Genomic DNA, 21,590 nt, shown 5'->3' with positions numbered 1-21,590 from the left:
CTCTAGAGATTTGGCAGAAAACACTCTACCCTTTTAAAAAGTTCCTGATGGTATTCACAGATAAGTTACATTGAAAATTGAGACTAACCAGATGCTAGTAAAAAGTTAGATGTGATATGGTTTGATCATACTGATTGTGATTAAAGCTAAAACATTATTTAAGTTTGCTAGAAAGTTAAAGAGCTGAATTTGGGCTGGTCTGGCAAGAGAACTTGGAGAAGGAAAGAAAAAACACATACTGCACAGGGCCCACATTTAATTTATGAACTTGCTCTTGCTCAGGCTGGTCTTGAACTCCTGACCTCAAGCAATCCTCCCGCCTGGGCTTCCCAGAGTGCTAGGATTACACGTGTGAGCCACTGCGCCCAGACTCTGCTTACTTTATTTCTTAAAGTTGAAGTTTGGAGAAGTAAAGTGATTTGCCTAAGGTTATGCAGATAAATGGTAGAAAACCAGAACTAAAACCTGGCCTTGCCACCTCCTTTATAAGCTCATTACTCTAACATAAGTCAGTTTTAGCAGGTTTGGGGAAAAGTCTGTGATGGATTTGAGGATGCCATTTAAGATGAGCTAAATAGAAGTCAGCCCTACTCTCATACAGAGGTGTCTTTTGGAATGACAGTGACTGCTAATGGCAGAAGACGTACCCCTCTACTGTAGCTCTTATTTTTCTAAGACATGCAATAAGTGTCTTATTTTTCTAAGATACCATAGACCATAGTATCTTCAGGATTGATGGCTTAATAATCATTTGTGAACTCAGTAGATAACATTTGGCTGGCTTCCCCCCCCCGCCCCGCCCCGACACAGAGTCTAGCTCTGTTGGCCAGGATAGAGTGCAGTGGCATCATCATAGCTCACCGCAGCCTCAAACTTCTGGGCTCAAGCAGTCCTCCTGCCTTAACCTCCCAAGTAGCTGGGACTACAAGTGCAGGCTATCATGCCCAGCTAATTTTCCTATTTTGTGTAGAGATGGGGTCTTGTGGTTGCCCAGGCTGGTCTTGAACTCTTGGACTCAAGCCATCCTCCCACCTTGGCCTCCCAAAGTGCTGGGATTATAGGCGGGAGCCACCGCACCCAGCCCATAGTCGTTACTTAATAACAGTTTCTAATTTGTATGTATTTACCTGTCTCTTTCATTTACCACCCCATACCCAGTGCACAGCACAGGAGCCACACACAAGGGGTACTCAATAATTATTTTTTAAATGATTGAGTTCTGTGTATCTAGGGCTTGAAAAACATTAAAAAGCACTGTTTGGGGGAGAAGGGCATACCCCTAACCCTTGCTTGGGTGAGGCAAAGACATAAAGTGTAATCTTAATGCTTGTACCGTCATAATACCCTGAAATTAAAAAAAAAAAACAAACCCACTGTTCGAGCCCTTTCCTCAGCCCCGTCTCAAGTACCTTAATTGCCCTCACATCTTCATTGACTGAACACATGGCACAAATCCTGAAGAGAAAGGAAACTAAAAACCGTACTTAACCACTATGCTGAGAGTTGTCTCAGGCAGTTTTGAATTAATATTTTATTATCTCTATTCTTCAGCTTGTCATGCCTTGTTTTTTCTCTTCCCTGTGACTTCTCACCTACCCACTTGACTCTGACTCAGATTCCTCACACTATATGGGTGTATCAGAGAAGTGAGGTGGCCCTGAGCACAGGGGAGGAAGGATGAAATGACAAGGGCCACCAGAAATCTCTTTCAGGACTCTAATCGCTCTAAGGTCACAGTTTACAGTCTAGAATGAGAAGGACTTTGAGTGCCTCTTTTTCTTGCTCAGTGCCCTCAGCTTGAGTGCTTAGCTGGCAGGCGGGCACCTTTTCCTCCTCAGTTACTGTCAGAGCAACATGAAGGTCAGGCAGAGAGAGACAAATGAGAGCAGCTCAGGGAAAGGAGGTTACCACGGTAACAAGCAGGCGGGCCTGCTATTTGGAAACAGGCCTAATCTTTCTCCTCCTCCTCCCTCCTTCTCAGCACTGGAAGATGGGTATTGTTTAGCTGACCTCCATCCTTGGGGTGGGAAGCATAATCCCTTTCTGACAGTTCCCAGTGACACTGGAGTGAGCTGCTTTGCATTTTAATTTGATAAGCAGCAGCCACAGTTTTCTCAGAAGTGCTGGAAACATGGCTTTTTCTGGCTCTGTTCCAGATAGGATTCTGGTTGCCATGGGCTGGGGGGGTGGGGTGGGGGTGGTATTGTTGTTTATTTCTCAACAAAGATTTTGCATATTTGCATATGTTTAGATGCTGCTGCTTGGTTCTAGACAATTAGAATCAAATGAATACAAGCTGTCTTTAGGTTATAAATATCTGCCTTAGGAAGGTCACAGAAATACTACCCAGTCCCCAACTCTTAGGACCACCCAGCTGTTCTGGGCCAGTCCTGTTCCCAGTGACCTGTGCAATGGATGTTCTAACCTAATGTCCTCACCCTTCGCCTCCCCCTTCTACTTACATGCCACACTATTCTCACTCTCTTTCCCTGACTGCCCATTCCCTACTCACCTAGGTCTCTTATAATAAATCTTCACATATGTAAACATTCTTCCCTTTTCCTTCAAAATAAAAAGTACATTTTAAACAGGAATAATAAATTTTCAATGTAATGAAAAATCAAATACCAAAAAATATAAGAGAAATTAAAAATGATCTAGAATCTTAACACCTGGGAAATGACTGCTGGGACATCTTCCCAGATCTGAACCTCTAATTCTATTGCTGATGTACACATTGTGTAAGAGTCATATACACTTATATAGAGAGATCATTTTAACATTAGTGGGCCAATACATGCTGCATTGTAACCTTTTTTCCTTTTATTTGCTAAAAAATATGTTGTAGATATCTGTCCTTGATGGTAGATAGAGATCTATGCTATGGTGGGCAGATAGATTGTTTCTGATTTTTTTTTGTTTTGTTTTTGTTTGGCTATTAAAAACAACATTGAAGCAAACTGTACATCATACATCTTTGTGTACCTGTCTTGTTAGCTTCTTGAAACAAATTCTAGAAATGGAATTTGGGGACAAAAGCGCATCTGCATTTTATCTTACATTTTTATACATATTGCCAAACTGCCCTCTAGAGAAGGTACCAACTAATACTGAGCCTTAAGAGTGCCTGTTGTTTTACATACTCTTGCCAATTTGGGTATGTTCAACTCTTTCATCTTTGCCCATCAAAAAGTTAGAAAATTATATTGTGTGTTGGGGGCATTGTTTGTTTTTTGTTTGTAGAGACAGGGTCTTACTCTGTCACCCATGCACTGGCAGGATCACAGCCCAGTGCAGCCTTGAACTCCTAAGTTCAAGTGATCCTCCTGCCTCAGCCTCCCAAAGTGCTGGGATTACAGGCATGAGCCACCAGTACCTGGCTATATTGTGTTTTTATTTGTATTTATATATATATTATTCTTGAGTTCTTAAAAATACTCCCATGACCCCTTCAGATTGTACACTGAAGACCTATCTACTTCTTTTCCTATAATGCATTTCCAAGCTTCTTTTTCTTACAATGCTGGCAACTGAGCAAAGTAAAAAAATTTTAAAAACACCTAATCACACTCTTTCTGCAACCTTCATCCAAACCCAAACTAAAACCTATTTCTTTTTGTTCTTTTTCTTGGAGTGGATGGTAATAGAGTACCATCCACTCTAATTCAAACTCCAAAGACTGGATTTTCATGTGTTTTGTTCGTAGCTGTATCCTCCGTGCCTAGAGTAGTGCCTGACATGTATTAGGTACTTGGTAAATATTTGTGGAATGAATCATCTCCCAGGTATCTGAATCAGAAATTGTAATCATACCTGACTCCTTTACTGATTACCTACATGTCTGATGCCTTACAAAGTCAAATTGCTTATAGGTCCTGAATGTCTCTTGAGTCCCTCCTGTTGTCCCCTACTTCTGACCTTTATTACTTACTGTGTTTATTCCTAGGATCCCTCCTTTTCTTTTTTTTTTTTTGAGACAGAGTCTCACTGTGTTGCCCAGGCTAGAGTGCCGTGGCGTCATCTTAGCTCATAGCAACCTCAAACTCCTGGGCTCAAGTGATCCTCCTGCCTCAGCCTCCCGAGTAGCTGGGACTACAGGCATGCGCCACCATGCCCGGCTAGTTTTTTCTATATATTTTTAGTTGTCCAATTAATTTCTTTCTATTTTTAGTAGAGACGGGGTCTCGCTCTTGCTCAGGCTGGTTTTGAACTCCTGAGCTCAAACAATCCGCCCGCCTCGGCCTCCCAGAGAGCTAGGATTACAGGCATGAGCCACCTAGGATTACAGGCATGAGCCACCGTGCCGGCAGGATCCCTCCTTTTCAGTCTCTTTAGTTTACTCCTCTCCTTCCATTAATTTTACCTTTAAATATGCAAATCTGTTAAATCACCCCCTTGCTTTAATTCCTCAATGGCTTCCTGATACCTGCAAAGTTAAGTCTAAATTTCACTCTCACTGTACTCTTTAACCAAAACTAAACAACATGCTGTTTGTTCTTTGAATGTAATTGTTCATGCCTGTGCACCTTGGAACAGGCTGTTCCTTCTGCTTGGAATATGCTCTGTTCTTTTTTTCTTGGGAAATTGCTCCTTTAGGTCCACCCCAGTATGAAGTCTTCCCCATTTCCTCTGGCAGTTATTCCCTGGGCAGGATACTTGCAGTCCTTTGTTCACTTCTGTGATTATTTGTTTGCTAGTTCATCTCTAATCTAAAAAGGACTTGAAATTTTTATTGACTCTACAAATACAGAATGTCTGTTTTTCTGAGACTTACCGAGTTATATGATTCTCCATTTTATTGCTCTGTTGAATGTATTGGTGAGTATTAGAATAAGGACCATGTTTAGTAGTAAAAGCAGTAAAAATCTGTTAACTAGAATATAGTGACTCTTACATTGTTGGTTTGCCAAATGCTCTACCTTAGTTAAAACATTTTTAAGGACAGAGTACTTTCCAATGTCAGAATGCTCTGATGTCTTTCTAAGTTATACTATTCAAGAAACTTACGTTTTCTGTCCCTTGAAAAATGAATTGCCTCTCATAATTTCTATTGGATTTTGTAAGCCCCAGATGTTAAATATGTTCTACAAAATTGTAAATTGTATATAGCCTTGTTATTTGGTATTTTGGTTTTTTTGTTGGTTTGTTTTAGAAGAAGTGAGCTAAGGAGTAGTTATTGAAAATTGAAATATAGTTTAGCAATATAGTTGTTGAAAAGTGAAATATAGATGAAGACTGAAATATGACAGGTGTTTCAGTTCCACTTTGGAAGATATTTTTACTGAAAAATCAGAACCACGTTATGACACAACTTTAAGCAAAAATCAATATTTTTGTGTGCCCTTCCCGTACCTCACTTTCCCACCACCCCTTTGGTCTGGCAAGTCCTGCTCACCATGTAGTTGAGCCATCACGTCCTCCCATTTGTTCCCCTAACTCCTTAACGCTGTGTCCTCCACGTTATGCCTCTTGCTTACCCAGCAGGTTGCCAGGTCCTGTGATTTGGCCCGCTTGTTCCTGGTGCCATCACCCTAGTTGGACATTGCCATTATTGTTTAAGTAAACCAGTGGTTTTTAAACATATTGTTTGACAACAAAGTCCTTTCTTCCCATGAAACTCAGAGCATAAATTGGGAGGAGAGTAGTAATGGACGGTGAGGTTGGGGAAGGACATAAATCGTCATAGCATTTATTGAGCAGAAACTGAGCTGGATGGTTAGGTCTATAGGCCTCTTCTCTTCCATTTTCAACAGCTGTGTGAGATAGTTAAATCCCCATCTTACAGATGAGGATGCATTCATGTAAAAACTTTAAATCAGCTGAAGAAGGTCTTAAAGCTAGTGAGGGGAGAGCTGGAGCTCACACTAAGGATTTATCAAAATTAATGTGCAAATTCACATTTAAAAATAGGTAAAAATCACTGAACAACCTTTGATTGTCCTTTTTACAGAAGATAAATTTGCTTCAGCAAAGGACTATTAAATAGCAAGTACCCTCTTTCTTGTTTGAGAAAGCACCTCGAGTTTTGATTGAGTTCAAGTGTCTAAGTCCAAATTAATCATATTGGAGAATATTGAAAGAATTTGCACATGTAGTCAGTGCTGCTGTTGTCTAGCTTATCCTGCTAATGGGAGAGTACCAGAAGATTGCAGATAGGCAAAGGTCCAAATTTTCAAAATCATAGACTATAGAGCTTAACAGTGATCTTCAGCAAAATCCTAGAACAGAATATAAACAAATAGTTTGTGAGCTACTTGCACTCCTTTCTGGGCTTCCTAAGCTTCTTTGGAGTATTATGGTGTAGTGGAGAAGAGCACATGCTTCAAAGTCAGACATACCTTGGTTCAAATCCTGGCCCTGCCACTTAATAACTGGGTAATTAATTACAAGCAAGTCAATTAACCTTCCTGTGGCTCTGTTTATTTTCTATCAAACAAAGCTATGATCTACTTCAAAGGGGTGTTACGAGATTTAATAAGATAACATATGTAGAAGTTCTTGCACACAGTAGGCATACAATAAATTCTAATTATCTTCCTTTTGCCTCATCATGCTTTCCTTTACCCAGTGCAGTTTTGCTTTTGTGCCCTACCCTTTTCTGCAACTAGAACTTCTTGCTGAGTTTGACATTAGCCCATTTACTTCTTTAAACTCCATTTCCCCTTGACTTCTTGTGACACCATTCATTCAGTTTTGGTTCTCAGTTCTTTTTACCTCATGGGTTCTGGAGTCAAATTGCCTGAGTTTGAATCCCAGCCTCACCACTTAGTAGTAACCTTAGCCAAGTTACCTAGCCCCTCTGGCTTTAATATATTCATCTTTAGAAGCATATACTAATAGTAATTACCCCAGAGAGTTGTTTTAATAAATAAGTAAAATACACATAAAATACACACACAGTAAGCAATAAATTAAAGTTTGCTTTTATCATCATGATTATATCACCATTTTCAGACTTCTCTGTGGTCTTTTCTTTCTGGATTTGCTCCTTTAAATGTCAGTGTTCCCTAGGTTCTCTCCTCAGCTTTCTTCCTTTTTTTCTCTCTCTCCAGTCTCCTTAGGCTATCTCACCGAAGCAAGCCTATGACTTTCATTAACTACTGCCCTGACTTCTCTCCTGAGTTCCAATGCTTTACGTCGAGCTACCTACTTAACACTTGTGTTTTTTGATTCAATCCCACCAACAATTTGTCCTTGTTGCTGTTGTTGCTGCTGCTGTTGTTTTCTTTTATCTCCTATCTGAGATAATGGCACCAGAAACCTTGAAGTCAGCCCAGATTTTTCTTACCTCCTTGACTGAGTCAGTCACTGAATCCTATTGATTCCACCTCTAACCCATTCTTTCTTTCCATTAAACTACTTCTGCCTCGTTTCAAGCCATTGTTATATCTCACTTGGACTGTTATAGTGGGCTTCTAACTGGTGTCCTTGCCTTCTGATTAATCTCCCTCAAAGCCAAAGTAAAAATTTTAAAAGCGTATTGCATCATGTCACTTTCCTGCTTATAACTCTATAGTGGCTTTCTTTACCCTGACTTATAATCTGCCATTCCCTCCAACTCCTCAGTGCCAAACTACTGTGGCTCCCTCTCAGGACATATATTTGGAGTTGCATCTGACTAAAATAACCTAATTTTCCTTATCTTTCTGTTGAATTTACGCCTTAAAGATTCAGCTGAAATGTCACCTGCCTCCCTCCCAGGTAGACACAGTGATTCTGCTCCCTTTGTACTTAACCTCTTTTGCATCCTATATGACATTGCTTTAATAACTTGTTCACATGTGTGCTAGGGACAGGGATCATATTATATTCATGACTTTAGCATAGTGTAGTGCTTAAACCACAGTAGATATTTAATGTTGCTGAATGAAGAAAGGAATCCAGAAAAAGAATGCTTGTTAGGAACCAAGTTAAGTTCTAAAACAAGGCATGCTAAACTACTTTCTCTCTCTCTCCCACACCCACCCTTCTTTTTTTTTTTTTTGAGACAAGGTCTTGTTCTGTTGCCCAAGCTGGAGTGCAATGGCATCATGATAGCTTACTACTGCCTCAAACTCCTGGCCTCAAGCCATCCTCCCACTTTGGCCTCCCAAAGTGCTAGGATTACAGGCATGAGCCACTGCACCCAGCCTCTCTCTGTCTTTTATCCCCAATAGAGTTATTAGGTGGGTAGATTAGAGTGTCTTGATTTCTTCAAGGTATTTGAAAAAGCCTTTTATGATATTCTTGGTGACATGTTGATGAAATGTGTACTGGATGGTGATGCAGTTGAGTGATTTTATAGCTGACTGAGAGCTATATTTAAAGAGTAGAGATTACTAGATGTTTGTCAGCCAAGATAGAGGTGGTATACAAAACTTTGCCTTTGGTCCAGTCTTGTTCAACATTTTTATTATAATTTCAGTGACTAAATAAAATGTATATGTATAAGTTTGTGGGTAAATAAATAAATTGGTGGGTGATACAGTGGTCAGGACTATTTCAGTTGTGATAGAAATCTGGTACAAACTAGTTTAAGCAAACAAGAAATTTGTAGGTTCTCAGGAATGGAGGTTATTAGTTTTAGGTAGGGGCTCCTAAGCAAGCCTTCTTCATATGTCAGGCAAAATGGCCTCTGGCAACTCCAGGTTTAATGAGTCCTTCTAGTGTAAGGTACCAAAGAAAGGAAGATTTTGTATAGCTTGTGGAGAGCCTATTTCATGTAGTCTTGATAGATCTGGGCTCCTTCTTGTAGTGGAGTGAGGTCAGAGGAATGGATTTCCCACAGGAAAAAGAGATGTCCTTTACCAGAAGAGGGGAGGAAAAACATTATGAAAAATCCAAACTGTACTACCATGAAACACAACAGATGGATAGCTCAAGCACTAAATGCCTGAATAGAGATTGACAATGTCATAAGACATTGGAAAGATGAAATTAAATTAATAAGATGCTATTATTACTATTATTATTATTGGTTAATATTTAATGAACTTTTACTGTGTATAGTTAGGTACTGTATACTAAGCACTTTACAATTAGTTAATCACTATGATGACCTGATGAAATATAGGTATCTTTGATGGTTTTAATTTACAGAAGAGGAAACTGAGGCTGAGAAAGATTGCATAATATATTAGTGGTCACCGAGCTATTAAATAATAGAGCTGAGATTTCTTTTTCTTTCTTTTTTATTTTTTTCTTGGCTAGGCTCTATGTTTGCATAGAGCTGAGATTTCAACTCATCTGTCCTTTAGGAATATTAGCATTTAAAGTTTAAAACAGTTACCTACATTTTTGTTACATGAACAAATCAGGTGCAGAACAATATATATAGTACACTATCATTTGTATAAAAAGGATAAAGGGAAGGCACATCACAGTGGTTGCCTGTGGGAAAGGAAACTGAGTGTCAGGGATGGGAGAGAATCTTTTCACTCTATATCCTTTGCTACTATATATATTTTTAGTTAAAAGTAATCAGGTATAAAAGTACAGATCTTCAGGAAATCTGGCTGATTAAAATTTGAGGAGAAAAGGTTCTGGGGGCCTTTAATGAATGTGAAACTCAACATGAGCTTTCAAGAATGACTTGACTCTTAGCAGAGCTAATAATGGCTGTCATGTGAGATTGCCAGAACACTGTAGGCACACTGCTAGACACTTGATGTATGTTATAGAATTTAATCTTTTCAGTCACGCTAATAAAGTAAGGGTTATTTTCTCCACCCACCCAAGCAGGTGGAGGTAGAGTTCTAATGGAAGTTATATGACTACCTATTATAGAAAATATTCTACCTTCAGAGGTTAGTTAGATGGTCTTTAACGTTCTTTCATACTGTGATGCTATGATTTTGCTTATGCATATTCTTTAGGAACATATATACATGATATAAAATATATAAACGTGCTCTCTAGGAACACAAGTCTGCTTTGCTGGTTAAGGTACATTCTTTAGATAGAATGACCTTTCATCAGAATCACCCATTATTTCCTGTCAAATCCTTAAGTCTTATATGGAAGTTATACAAATCAATGGATATTCTGGGACCTTCTCCAACACAAAATCACCTAGAAGACACTTGGGCATTGGATCCTATCTAAACAGATGGCCATTTCCTACTAGGTTCAGTAGTGCTATGGTTGCTAAGGTGTCTACAATCAGGAGTTAACTAACCCATACTGTACAACACCCTTCATACCACTTTGAAATTTTATCTCTATACCTTTAGCTTAAATGGCAAGGACAGGGAAGCCTTTTGTAGGAAATGATGGCTCCTGGTTCATTGGGAACTGTTTTAAAATTTCTTTTAGATAATAGCATGTTTAATTTCTGAATTACTAAATTATAATTTCAGAGAAGTCTTATTTATCCTTGGCAATTGCAAAACAAATAGGCACTGGAAAGAATGATTCCCCCTCCCCCTGCCACAGGTAAGGGTCAATTTTATCAGTAGTTGATAGACATTCCTCATTCTCTCAGATTTTTTGAATATCTACTTACTACTCAGTTGCTGAAATTTATTAACATCTAACTTGTAAACATCCCGTACTTAGCCCTTAGTCTGCGAATCTTAGAAGCACTCTTTCCTACCCTACTCTGCTTTCTTGTCTTTTTTCCTTCACCCTTCCTTTCAAATTGCCCTGTTGTGGCAAAAACTATTGTTTGCCTACTGAATAGGCAATCTCCCTCTGCTTCCTTCCTACCAGAATCCTGGTTCTATTTAGGAATCAGGTGGGCATACGCTTCTGGGGAAGCTGATCTCTTCCCCAATCCCAGATGATGAATTTGATTGGTTCTCAAAATGTAATCCTCAGACCCCTAGGTATTCCTGAAGACTTTTTAGGCTTTCTGTAAGGTCAAAACTATTTTCTTGATAATACTAAGGCATCATTTGCCTTTTTCACTCTGTTGACATTTGCACTGCTGGTGCAAAAGCAGTTGTGGGTAGATGGCTGGCATCTTGGCACAGAATCAAGGCAGCGACACCAAACTGTATTACTAGCCGTCACAATTTTTTTTTTTTTAAGAGACGAAGTCTCACTCTGTTGCCCAGGCTGGAGCGCAGTGACATGATCATTGCAAACTGCCACCTTGAACTCCTGGGCTCAAGTGATTCTCCTGCCCCAGCTTCCTGAGTAGCTAAGGCTACATGTATTCACCACCATGCCCAGCTATTTTTTTCTTATTGATTGATTGATTGATTGATTATAGAGATGGGGGAGGGGTCTCACTCTTGCCCAGGCTCCTCCGAACTCCTGGCCTGGGCTCAAACAATCCCTCCTGCATCAGTCTCTCAAATTGCTGGGATTACAGGACGGTTGTTACCACTGTATGCTCAAAGTGAAAGATTTAAGAAATTAAAAGCCAATTTCATTTTTAAATGTTCTTAAAAATGCAGTAAATTTTAATTTTATTTTATTAAATCTGAACCTTTGGCTACGTGTCATTTTACATTCTTTGTGACAAAATGGGAAGTGTACATAAAGCACTTCTGCTGCATGCCAAAGAACAATGTTTGTCTCTAGGAAAAGCACTTGTGCAATTTAATTGTGAGCCGAACTAGCCAGTTTTTTCATGGAATGCCATTTTTATTTAAAAGAACAACTGACAAATTACAATTTCTCAGACTTCGTTGTTTGGCAGACGTTTTCTTGAAGATGAATGAAATGAGCCTGTTACTCCAAGGAAAACAACTGATAATATTTCTTTTTTTTTTTTTTTGGAGACAGAGTCCCACTGTGTTGCCCGGGCTAGAGTGCCATGGTGTCATCCTAGCTCACAGCAACCTCAAACTCCTGGGCTCATGCAATCCTTCTGCCTCAGCCTCCCGAGTAGCTGGGACTACAGGCATGCGCCACCATGCCCGGCTAATTTTTTCTATATATTTTTAGTTGTCCGATTAATTTCTTTCTATTTTTAGTAGAGACGGAGTCTCGCTCTTGCTCAGGCTGGTCTCGAACTCCTGCGCTCAAACAATCCGCCCGCCTCGGCCTCCCAGAGTGCTAGGATTACAGGCGTGAGCCACCGCGCCCGGCCGATAATATTTCTTAACGATAAAACTTGAGCTTTCAAGCAAAAATTACAATTTGGAAAACTTGTATCTGTCCCTCTGTGAGCTTGACAGTTTACCAGTGCCTAAAGTCTTTTCTGATGAGATCAGAGATAATATTTATGAATATAACTTTTTTATATTAATGAAGTATTTCAATATTTGAAAGAGTTGTGTAACTCGGTGTACCAATATTTTCCTAATGACCAGTATATGTTAAAAAAATCACTAATGGGTAAAAGAAACATTCAAAGTACAAGATGGACCAATGGATTTTAATACATTATAACAGAGTACAAAAAGTTGATTGATACAGTTTCAGATTCCACATTGCCACTAACCTTTCTAACCTTTAAGAACTATCACTTGCTGAGTTTTGGTGTCATATCAAAGAAGAATATCCAATTATCTGAAAAGGTTATTAAATACAAACATTCTGTATATTATTTTGTCTGTAAAAAACACAAAAAAATGCACACACACATATATATGATATATATTTTACGTATATATATATATATGTGTCTGTACCATATATATTCTGTGTGAGGACAATTTTCTTTATATACTTCAACCAAAACATTTCACCAGCAGATTGAATGCAGAAACAGACATGGGAATCCAGCTGTCTTCTATTAATATTAAACCAGCCATTATGGAGATTTGCAAAAATGTTTTCAAAAAGCACTCTTCTTTTTTTCTTTCTTTTGGAAAACTAGCTTTTTTATTTAAACTGTTATATATGTTAATATGTAATAGGTTTTTAATGTTATTTTAAATAAGTTAATACATACTAAGTTTTTCTGTTTTAATTCTAGTGGTGCATATCAGTATCTATCTCTCTCACATAAATAAAAGTTCTTTGGGGGGGCCTCAATTTTTTTATCAATCTTTTTATTTCAGATAATTGTAATTGTTATAAATACTACAGAGAGATTTCACATACCCTTTACCTAGTTTTCCTCAATGGTAATATCTTGCAAAACTATAGCACAATATCAAACCAGAATGTTGACATTGATGCAATCACCCATCTTGTTCAGATTTTCCCTGTTTTACTGGCACTGATGTGTGTGTGTGTGCGCGCGTGCGCTTTAGTTCCATGCAATTTTGTGACGTGTAGGTTTGTGTATCCGCCAGTCAAGATACAGAACAGCTGCATCACCGTAAGGCTCTCTTTTGTTGCCCTTATATAACCACACTCACCTGACCCTTCCCCTTGCCCTGCCCCTAGCACTAATCCTTGGCAACTACTAATCAGTTCTCTGTGTCTCTAATTTTGCTATTTCAAAATTATTAATTTTATCTTTTAGGTTTTTTTTTTGTTTTTTTGAGACAGAGTCTCACTCTGTTGCCCTGGCTAGAGTGAGTGCCATGGCGTCAGCCTAGCTCACAGCAACCTCAAACTCCTGGGCTCAAGTGATCCTACTGCCCCAGCCTCCCGAGTAGCTGGGACTACAGGCATGTGCCACCATGCCTGGCTAATTTTTTCTATATAGTTGGCCGATTAATTTCTTTCTAATTTTAGTAGAGGCAGGGTCTCACTCTTGCTCAGGCTGATCTCGAACTCCTGAGCTCAAACAATCCGCCCGCCTCAGCCTCCCAGAGAGCTAGGATTACAGGCGTGAGCCACCGCGCCCGGCTTATCTTTTAGTTTTAATTTCTAGTATGTTAAATATCAATACGAACAGCCTACATAAACAAAAACTCTTTAAGGCTCTCAATTTTTAAGGATTTCCATGACCCAAAAGTTTGAGAACAGCTGGCTTAGAGCCAAGAGAATCATCCCATTTCTTTCCTAAGCTATAGCAGTGCAAGATGTGGTTTGTGATGTCTCAATTTAGAATTCTTATGTTTTCTCATAGGATTATCAACATGAATGATGATTCATTAATTTTTTAGTACAGTTTGGTCCAGCCATATTATAGGTTAATAGGCTTGTGCAAGCTGTCCTAGGAATCACTATTTTAAGACTTCTGACATCTGTGATTCTGAATGATTCAGGAAAAGGCTTTAAGCTTTCTGCTAACTTTATATGGATTGTGGGTTATTTTTTATTTATTTTGTTTGCTGGTTTGTTTTTATATCCTGAGGGGTAAAAGAATGGAGTGGAAATGTGACACACTCAAGACTTGACTTTTTAGGAAATGCATTTGTGAAAGTAAATAAAAGAGGTATGTTCAGGAAAGGAAATAGTTGCAGAAGTTCCTTATTTTGGGAAAAAATTGTAGTGCTTCCCTTGGAGTGATAGAGGAATGGGAGGGATCATCAGCCTTCTGTGGCAAAAATACAGTCAGCTTCAGAGGGAGTACTTAGGTCTCTGTCATCACTCATGAACTGCAAAGTTAATAGCTTTGCTGAAGGAAAATGTGAATTTCAAGCAGGAAGGAGATGGTAGAGTGAGAAGACTTAGGAAAGAGCAGTGGAGATGCTTCATTCAGTAACAGCCTTTGCCGTGGTTAGGCACAGTGGTTTACATCTGTAATCCCAGCACTTTGGGAGTTTGAGGCTGGAGGATTGCTTGAGACCCGAAGTTTGAGACCAGCCTCAGCAACATAGCAAGACTCCCATCTCTAATAAATAAATTAATTAATTAACAGATTAAAAAAAAAAAACGCTTTGCCACAGTAATAGACACAGCCATGTAATTTGTGTTGTGCACTGATTTTGCTTATGAGATTTTTTTTCTCATTGTTAAATTTCGTGCATAATTTATCCAATCACACATGCAGGGAATTTAAACAGACTTGATCTGCTATCTCTTTCTCTTCACCAGAAAAGGACTTTAGGGTCTGAGCCTGAGCCCATATAGGGATCACTGCAGGAGAACAGACTACAGACTATAGTCTTCAAATTATAGGTTCACTGCACTTGCATTTTCTGGTGCACACTGGAACAGCTTTCACAGCTGACCTTGACCAGGTGCTGATTGGTTAAAATTAAATGCTAAAGTAATTTTTCTGTGAATAATGGAATATGTAGCTTCTAAGAACTATTTGAAGACTGGTTGTGTTGTCACCTACTGTGTCTTTCTTTTCCTCTTTTTCCTTGTTGCCTTCTGCTACAAGATGTTTTGGAAATTAACCAGAGTTACAATCAAATTCTTTTTCAAAGCAGCTTAAGTGAAATCTGGAAGTTCAGCAGACCAGGAGACTCTTTAAAAAAAAAAAAAAGGAGGTGAGGGAAGCAAGGTACAAGTGTATGTGCTTAGTGTTTGAAAAGGTGCTGGATTTTCTCCACTAATAGTTAAATGTTGTGGTTGTTTTGGGATTTACTCAGGATATTCTGTTGCATTCTGACAAGAATTTGTGGAAAGGAGGCATTCAGATTTCTCCCTCCATCCTCAGTTATTCCGTGATTTCTAACTATGAGTTTCTCATGACAACGAATTGCTGATTTTTCAGAACAAGCAAAAATAATCCTTAATTAATTGGAAAAAAATGATGTAAACTTATTTTGTCTCAAAATTCCAGTCAGGGCCGGGCGCGGTGGCTCACGCCTGTAATCCTAGCTCTGTGGGAGGCCGAGGCGGGCGGATTGTTTGAGCTTAGGAGTTCGAAACCAGCCTGAGCAAGAGCGAGACCCCGTCTCTACTAAAAATAGAAAGAAATTAATTGGACAACTAAAAATATATAGAAAAAACTAGCCGGGCATGGTGGCGCATGCCTGTAGTCCCAGCTACTCGGGAGGCTGAGGCAGGAGGATCGCTTGAGCCCAGGAGTTTGAGGTTGCTGTGAGCTAGGATGACGCCACGGCACTCTAGCCCAGGCAACAGAGTGAGACTGTCTCAAAAAAAAAAAAAAAATATTCCAGTCAGCAGGAACTGGTTCAAATAATTGAGGAATTTTTTTTCTCCATATTTTAGTTTGAGTGACAAATAACATAATAAGTAGATAAATGGGATTTTTAAATTTTAAATTTTAAAATTTTTATTTTAAATTTTAAATTTTTAAATTATTTTTAATAACCCACAATAAACACTTGGTGAGCAAATCAAGTTTTATATACCTTGGCAGGGGAGGGGAGTATTTATGTGTTTGTCCATGTATCAGTAAGTCTTTTTAATCCCTCTGCTCTGTGCACCTATGTTACTATTAGAATTGCTGATGCTGAGTCACTGTAAAATCTTGAAGGACATTTGAGATTATTGAGAAAGATAACACCTTATTAATATAGTATTTAGTGTATTTGATGACATTCTACTTTCTATACAATCTTATCTGATAATTCCAAATAAATCTGAACATTCATCTAACCACTATCCCCAATTATCTTTTCATTCTTGAGGAAAAGGGAGTTTCTTAGAACTATTGCGGTTATCAGCAGAACTAACTTCCTTTCTGCCTTTTGACTGTGAAGGTGAAGATATGAGACTCAGATTATGAAAGTAAGAGGCAAAAGTCTGTCCCAAATATTTCTTTAGTGTTTTCTACTCTTAAAATTACGTTTCAGCCTTGAAGATTTTTCTCCATCCATGCCTCTCAGGTGTGGGAGGCAGCTGAAGTCAGTGTATAATTACTTCTTGTGGGGAGATTAATGACTCTGGCCTTCCTTTGTTCTTCTCTGCGATCTCCGTTTCTGTGTCACCTGCCTATCAGCAATCAGATCCTTGATAGGTGCTATTAAACTAATATCTGAAGGTGAATTGAAAGGAAGTATCATTAAAAGATAAAGGACATAAAGTCTTGGGAAACTCCAGAGATTTCCTCTTTAAATTCTCTGTAAATCTCTTTTAAGTTTTATGATTGTTCTGTTGTTTACCTCTCCAGTAAACTGAGCCCCAAGAGCCATGGTGGCACCTCTTAGCATTTTAGAGACTGAGAATTGGCCTAATTTTAGTTGTTATTGTAGTCATTAAGGCATTTAATGACCTTAACTTTTTTATATTCCTATTCCTTATTTTCCCTGATGGGACCAATCTTCTGACAATCCTTGCTCTCGTATACTGAGTATGTGAGAAAGATGGTAAAATGAGTCCTTTTCTGATTTTTATCTTCTGGAGAGTGATGAATGAAGCTGTGTTTGTTGCAACGAATAGTAGAATAAGAAATCCTGTAAAGCCACCTAGGTTATTAGATGAATATCACAGAGCTGCTTATTATGCAGTATGGCTTAATGTAGGTTATAGATGTGACCAAATGGTAATTAGCAGAGCTGGAGCTGTAGTTGAACACTATTGTGCTGCTCTGTGATCTCTCCTTAGATTTCTGTTGCAAAGTAGAAGGAAATTGAATAGTTCCAAAGCCATAGATGGATTTCTTCACTTTTCCCCACCACTAAACATTTCTTTAAATTAATTAAATAATTAAATAAAGTCATCTGCATACTGAGATCCTGAACTCTACCTAGTAACTGATCAGTAAGGGTAGTTTCGTGCATACATATTAATCAGCTCCTCATGTGTATGAGTCGGTTCTGTTATTCTTAGTAATCAGTCCAGCGAAAGTTTTTTCTCTTTAGATGTTCTGTAGCAGGATTTAATACGGCAAACTGTTTGACTGCAAGAGTGGTGTTTCCAATTTACATCTTAGGTGTTGTTTTCTGGATTTCTCAGTGCAGAATTGGGGGGGCTTGGCTTTATATAGAATGTAGTAGCATATCTTCCTCTTGGCCTCCCAGGAGCACTGAATAACCTAGCAGGAAATAAAACCACTTCCAGAAAAGAGCTTTCCTTGATGACTGAATGAGTGTGTAGGTGTCCCACTGGGGACTTATCTCCTTTTGTGCCTGGGATTGCTTCCTCAGCTGTGAAACAAATTGGCAATAGCACATACACAAGCAAGGTAATCAGAAAGTTCACGGGAGTGACCTAGAAGGTTTAGGCCAATGTCTGTGTCCAAGAAAGAGGACCTCGAAAGAATTTCTCTTGCTAGTAGAAGAAAGTATAGAAAGGGACTAAACACTAAGTAAAGGAAATGTACATACTGACTGAAATTGCTTCTGTCTCAGTTCCTCTCTAAGAGAAAGAACAAAGAAACAGAGGTAAGGCCAAGAATAAAGATGATCTGTGTACTGTCTCTAATTTCCTCTTTCTAATGACTCTCAAAGGTTTCTTACAGCATTCCTGAAAGAGCTTAAGAATTAGAGCCAGATTCCAGCCCTACAGAGGAATAGTAGGGAGGTTCCAGTTTACTTTTTCTGTGTTGTTTTTACCTTCAAATCAATATATAGAAATTTTAAAGGGTCTTTCCAGGATCTGTCACATCCCAAGGTTGCCAAATTAAATTATAAATGCCTGATTCTCAAAAGAACAAAAATGCCTTTTGGCATTTATCATAAATGTAGAATGTTCATTATATAGGCTTCTGCTTCCATTTCATTTTATGAAAAGGTAGAGTTAGGGAAGTATAAGGATGTGTGTGAAAGTGTGAGTCAATAAGCCAATAAGGCTGTTTCGGCAGCTCTTCAGGGATCCAAATTAATCAGAATCAGTGTGTGAGCATTCTCTGGACTCTGACAGTGATGATCTGCAAATAATGATGGTTTTCGGCTGGGCATGGTGACTCGCGCCTGTAATCCTAGCACTCTGGGAGGCCGAGGCAGGAGGATCGTTTGAGCTCAGGAGTTCAAGACCAGCCTGAGCAAGAGCAAGACCCCGTCTCTACTAAAAATAGAAAAGAAATTACCTGCACAACTAAAAATATATAGAAAAAATTAGCCGGGCATGGTGGCGCATGCCTGTGGCCCCAGCTACTCGGGAGGCTGAGGCAGTAGGATCGCTTGAGCCCAGGAGTTTGAGGTTGCTGTGAGCTAGGCTGACACCACGGCACTCTAGCCTGGGCAACAGAGTGAGACTCTGTCTCAAAAAAATAAAAATAAAAAAAAATGATGATGGTTTTCTAAGCCAAAAAGTCAGAGCCAGCTGTAGAGAATGGATGCAGTACCCAGAACTCAGCTTCTAGATTAGTTTTCAAGGTTAGAAAAGTGTATGTATGTGTTTGTCTGGGGGGAAGGGAGATGGATTATAGGTAGAGTGGTGGTCATGCAGTAAATTATCCCAGAACTAGAGTTCTATTGCAGAGCTGTTGAGCAGCTTAGATTATGGATGTATGTGTGGTTTTCTCTGAATGTCTCTATTCAAGGACTACATTTAACCTGGACTGAAAAATCTTTCACAAGGAGAAGAGGATTTTCTAGGTCTGCTGATTGGTATCATAATTAATCTTCAGAGGAAATCAGCCAATGTGTATATTAAGTGCCTTTGTAGTAGCATAGCTTCCTCCTGGCTTCCCAGGAGCACTTGTGTATGCCAAGACATTATGCTCATTTAGGATTTGGGCACTATAGGCTCAAAGTTGGTACTTTGTCAGCCTAATAAATGCCAGAATTTAAAGAGTTAAGGGATCATCACTAGCTTCATTACAACTTTTATGTTGTCTGTAGATGTGTTGCATTCTTCTTGGAACCTAATTACATTCTAGTGAGAAGTTCTAGTTTTGGAGGTCGATTGCTGGTGTTTGACTATGTCTGTCTGTGTGTATAATCAGCTGCATCTTCGGACTGCTATGGATTGGCTTCTGGATAGCAACAGCACTTCCTGTTTCTTACAGATAAATTTGAAGTTAGAGTCATACTCTAAGATACCATTCTTATTAACCAATCACTGCGATAGTCTCTGAGGGTTAGAAACCCCCACAATGTTGCCTCCAGCCCTCCTATAACTTTTAAGTAGATTTCCTTCTAGCTAAAGATTTATTAAAGCACCTAGGATCATTAAGAATCATGGCATTCCTAGGATCTGCATATTTCTTCCTCTTTTCATCCCCATCCATATTCATGGATTTTATACCTAACTAATACACCATTTTGGGGATGCTATTAATAGATTGGTAGGAAGCATAGCAGTGCGCAATAGAACATGCTTTAGAAGCTGGGCCTTTTCTTTCTCATCAGTCTATATGCTCAGATAATATTGAAATCTGGCCCTGATTCTTTTTTAAATGAGATGAGAAAAAATAGAACTCTTTTTTTAAAAAAAAGGCACTTTTAGCCAGGTAGTGTTTACAAGGAAGATCATTAATAAGAGACAGAGCTTCTCCTAGTACAGGATGCTCTCATCTAAACCACTAGATTTGTAGTGGTATCACGAGCTAGAATTTGAAAGGAAGGACCAAAGTCTTATATTTAGAGCCCTCTGCACTCCGACAGGAAAGGATGTAGGACTAGATTAAATACAGAAAAGGTATTTCCTCTAAATGTTCTCCCTGCAACTCAGCTACTGCTTTCTCTTTTCCCACAGATGGAGTCCCCTGTCTCCACACCAGCGGTGCTGCCACTGCACCTTTTGGTGCCAGTGGTCAATAATGACATCTCATCTCCCTGTGAGCAGATCATGGTTCGTACCCGATCAGTTGGGGTCAACACATGTGATGTGGCTCTAGCCACAGAGCCTGAGTGCCTGGGCCCATGTGAACCTGGAACCAGTGTCAACCTCGAAGGCATCGTGTGGCAGGAAACAGAAGATGGTAAGTGTGATGTGTAGCTTTGCCATCCCTTCTCATCCTGCTTCTGCAGGGGAGCCAATAGGGGCTTGTTGTTGTAAATACTGCCAAGTGTTTATTAGAAGTCTCAAGTGTCCACAGCCTGCTGGCGATAACCCACACAGAGGATTTAGGTTTAACGAACTTCTTAGCAAAATCTCCCGGCTTCTAGAGATTGCCAGTGCCAGTTTTTTAGATTACTTATCTCCTCTTCATAGCTATTCAACAGTGTTGGCCCTGGTGCTTAACAGTCATCTGATAGATGCTGGCCAGGTAATTCAGACTGTTTCTATACTCTTCTTACCCCTTCTGTCATTTTATATGGGAGATTTAGATTATTAATGAAATTTTGGGTCAAGCTTGAAGAGAAAAAGTAGTAAAAGGGCAGCTGAGGGAGTCAAGGGAATGGAGAACAGTCATTCTTAAATTGACTTAATATTGGCTCATTGAATGTGCAGCTCTTGCCTTTTTTTTAACACCTGGAGGTGCAGCCAGCTCCTTCTTCCCACTGGTTGCCTCATTGCCCAGCTACCTCGCCATTTCATGTCTGTCACTTAGTACAGATTTTATAGGCCAGGGCAACAGGGAAATATTTACATGGTCTTATTTTCAGACATCCACTAAGCAGTTGGCTCACTGTAGGTTACTGCTGCCCGAGGCTACCATCCAGACTTCTTGTATGTTCCATTTACTGCTGAGAACAGAATCTCTTCTGCTTTGAAAGTTCATAAACCTGAAAAAGAGCAAAGGGACTTAACCAGGTATTTCAGATCTTTTGGTATCATCTGGTGGTGATGTGGTTTCAGCACATTCTTTTTATAAGGAATCCAAGTCCTTGTCAAAGTATGTGTAGTTAGAGAGGCTGGGCCTCAGAGTCCCATCATGTCTCTGCATCAGTAACCAGACTTGCAAAATGTCCTCACTCTGAGGAGTTTAGAGGCTCAGAGGAGCACAGCTAATTATCTCTGATTATCACAGAGCTATCTTGTCAGTCTGCCCATAGAAAATTAGGCGTTTCATTCTAGTCTGTTCCCCTGAATATTTTGTTGTCATTCAGTATTTATTTAAAGTTCACCAT

General features: G+C 39.3%; 1 protein-coding gene across 1 annotated transcript in view; it reads left to right on the top strand.

Annotated features, from left to right (window-relative positions):
• ZNF609 (zinc finger protein 609) overlaps positions 1-21,590 on the top strand; it is a 226,483-nt gene that overhangs the window by 135,794 nt on the left and 69,099 nt on the right. The window contains exon 2 of the mRNA XM_012644828.1: positions 20,272-20,497. Within this exon, the coding sequence (XP_012500282.1) occupies positions 20,272-20,497 (226 nt within the window). The remainder of the gene's footprint in view (positions 1-20,271; positions 20,498-21,590) is intronic.

This window comes from Propithecus coquereli, unplaced genomic scaffold (genome assembly GCF_000956105.1).
Source record: "Propithecus coquereli isolate 6110/MARCELLA unplaced genomic scaffold, Pcoq_1.0 Scaffold221, whole genome shotgun sequence".
Taxonomy (NCBI): Eukaryota; Metazoa; Chordata; class Mammalia; order Primates; family Indriidae; genus Propithecus; species Propithecus coquereli.
This window is presented reverse-complemented; position numbering and strand designations above follow the sequence as displayed.